At 34.2% G+C, this 2,991-nt stretch overlaps 1 protein-coding gene across 1 annotated transcript; it reads left to right on the forward strand.

Moving 5' to 3' along the window:
* Positions 1-863: 863 nt before the first annotated feature.
* LOC107656168 (delta(24)-sterol reductase-like) lies at positions 864-1,827 on the forward strand. The gene is made up of 4 exons (XM_016443900.1): positions 864-1,001; positions 1,082-1,345; positions 1,527-1,740; positions 1,811-1,827. The coding sequence occupies exons 1-4, from the start codon at positions 870-872 to the stop codon at positions 1,825-1,827; spliced, it is 627 nt and encodes a 208-aa protein (XP_016299386.1). The 5' UTR covers positions 864-869.
* The last annotated feature ends 1,164 nt before the right edge of the window (positions 1,828-2,991 follow it).

The following is a 2,991-nucleotide window of genomic DNA, read 5'->3' on the forward strand; positions in this document are numbered from 1 at the left end:
CATTTTATGGAGGACGAGGACTGTTTCCTGGGAGAGTAGCCTACAATGCCGGTGTCTGTTTCTATAAAGTGGGGCGTTTCCAACTTTGCAAGGACAGTCTGGCGCTTCTGACTCACAGCCTGTAAGTACGTTTTAATATTTAAAGAACTTGCCACTGACGATTCAAACGCGAGTTTTGAGCAGAGTAGAGTAGCGCTTGTTGTTTGTCGTTTCTCCAATCACAAATACAGACATGGTTTTATGTTAACGCGGCGCGATATGCAACGCAACGCGTAAAAAGACAGTATAAGTCATTATAATCAGTAATTATGTCCCCACTTTGCAACGATTTGTATCGTGAAAAGCGCTATACAAATAAACTTTGAAAAATTGAATTGAACATGCTTGAGGTATTTGGCCAATCACAATGCACTAGATAGCTGGCCAATCAGAGCACACCTAGCTTTTCAGAATGATGAGCTATGAGTTTTGTGATGCGTTTCAGAAAGGTGGGGCATAGAGGAGAAACAATAATGTACATTATGTGGAAAATGGAAAATTTTTTTAACCTTAAACCGCATAAACATTGCATTACACCAAAACATTGCATTATACACAAAATAATGTTCTTTTTAGCAATGTCATATGACCCCTTTAAAATAGAAAAACTTAAAACTTTATTGTAATAATATTTCACAATATTATTATTATTTTTGTAAATCAAATAAATGCAGCTGTGGTGAGCATTAGAGACTTTTCAAAGACATAAAAAAACTAACTTTGAACATACCTTTGAACAGTAGTATAATATTAAGTAATATTAAATATTTCATTCAGTTTATTGTGATAGAGGTCTTCCCCATCAAGAAACTGTCTCTCACGAATGTCTCATGTTGTGTTCAGGTGGGCTGGTAATGGGAACAGGCATTGAGTCTTCATCTAACATCTATGGCCTGTTTCAGCACATTTGTGTGGCTTTTGAGCTTGTGTTGGCTGATGGGAGTCTGGTCCGCTGCACTGAGGTGAGGGCATTGTTACAGATGATATAAAACAAACACAAACATAGACATGTTAAAACAAATGTTTTAAAATTTGCTCACAGAAAGAAAACTCGGACCTCTTCTATGCCGTTCCCTGGTCTTGCGGTACTTTGGGGTTCCTGGTTGCGGCAGAGATCCGGATAATCCCAGCTCGCAAATGGGTGAAGCTTCGCTACGAATCTATACGTGGCCTGGATGCTATCTGCAAGAAGTTTGCAGAGGAATCAGCCAATAAGGAGAACCAGTTTGTGGAGGGACTGCAGTACTCTCGGGACGAGGCTGTGATTATGACGGGCACCATGACAGATCATGCAGAGCCTGACAAGGTGATAATGAATATCTGTAATGCAAATCTGATTGCTTTACTTTTTCTATGACCCAGTTGCTACTAGTTCGGCCATTGAGGAGCCAACGTTCCCAGTAGCACTGGTGCATGTTTATCTACAATTGAACACCACTGTGTTATCATAGCATTTAATTTTGTCTCTGTTTTTCTCTGTCTTTTAGACTAACTGTATAGGTTACTATTACAAGCCGTGGTTCTTTCGGCATGTGGAGGGTTTTCTGAAGCTGAACCGTGTTGCAGTGGAGTACATTCCTCTCCGGCACTATTACCACAGACACACCCGCAGCATCTTCTGGGAATTACAAGTACATTACTCTGGGAAATTTCACTCAACAGCACAACTACCAAATTATCTTCTTATTTTTTTCATATTTTGTCTTTTTGTTTTTTAAGAAATAACAAACACTGTGATTTTCAGTGGCTGTGTAGTGTCATATTTCTCAAGTTCACATAGTTGTGTAGAATCACATTAACTTGATTTACAGCAATTCTTCATTTTACACAACATACACCATCATTTAAAAGTTTGGGGTTATATGATTTTTTTATTGTTTCTAAAAGTCCCACCAGGGCTGTGTTTATTTTATTTTATTTTATTTAAAAAAAAAATACAGTAATTTTGTGAAATATATGTTACAGTTTTTTTTATTCAGTATATTTTAAAGTGTGATATATTCCTGTTTTTAAATTTTTTTTTTATTTAGGATTCTTCAATGAGTAGAAAGTTCAAGAGAGCAGCATTTATTTGAAACAGAAATCCTTTGAAACATTATAAATGGCTTTGCTGTCACTTTTTATCAATTTAACAAACTTCTGAATGGTAGTGTATCTTATTGTTTTATCATTTAAAACAAAACAAAAAAACGTTTGTTTTGAAATGATTTGCTTATATTATTTCAGATAAATGTCATTTGTTTTTATATTGTTTTATATAATGGAATGACATTTTTACATTTTTAAGTAAAGCTTAAATGTATAAATACTTTTTGGAAGCACTCTATCTATATCTACTTGTACATATATTATAATTTTTGCATTCATTATTCTAAATTTTCAGGATTGTCTTTATTATTCCTTTATCCATTTTATTTTTCAACGATTATCCTATAATACAACCATTTTATTTATTCTAGTCCACTGTAATTTGAGTTTAGTATTCGATTATGATCTCCACAGTTATGCTAACATTTTGCTGTATGATTAGTCTTGTATTATGATTGGATCTCTAGGGATTGTATCTTATATTATTAATATCAGACTCTTATTGAGAAAGCCTGTTACAAGTTTTAACTTTCAATTTGTATATATATATATATATATATATATTTCTGACACTGCATCTATACTGGATGCAAGTTACGAGATGCAACAAAACTAAGGACAATAAAACTTATTATAAATGATGATTCTGTCTACACTGTATGCGGCGTGCCCGATAAATCTCTGACACTAAACTGACATTTCATTCTTTTTCTTAAAGGATAAATGATTTGTGACAGTGGTCATGTTTGGTGTAGACACAGTGTAAATATCAGGGTTGGTGTTCTTTAAGAAAAAATTTACTGATTTTTAAACAAAAGCAAATGTTCTGTCCTTGTGGTGGTCTATATAGTGATCATTGGCTTT

This window comes from Sinocyclocheilus anshuiensis, unplaced genomic scaffold (genome assembly GCF_001515605.1).
Source record: "Sinocyclocheilus anshuiensis isolate Anshui unplaced genomic scaffold, SAMN03320099.WGS_v1.1 scaffold1429, whole genome shotgun sequence".
Taxonomy (NCBI): domain Eukaryota; kingdom Metazoa; phylum Chordata; class Actinopteri; order Cypriniformes; family Cyprinidae; genus Sinocyclocheilus; species Sinocyclocheilus anshuiensis.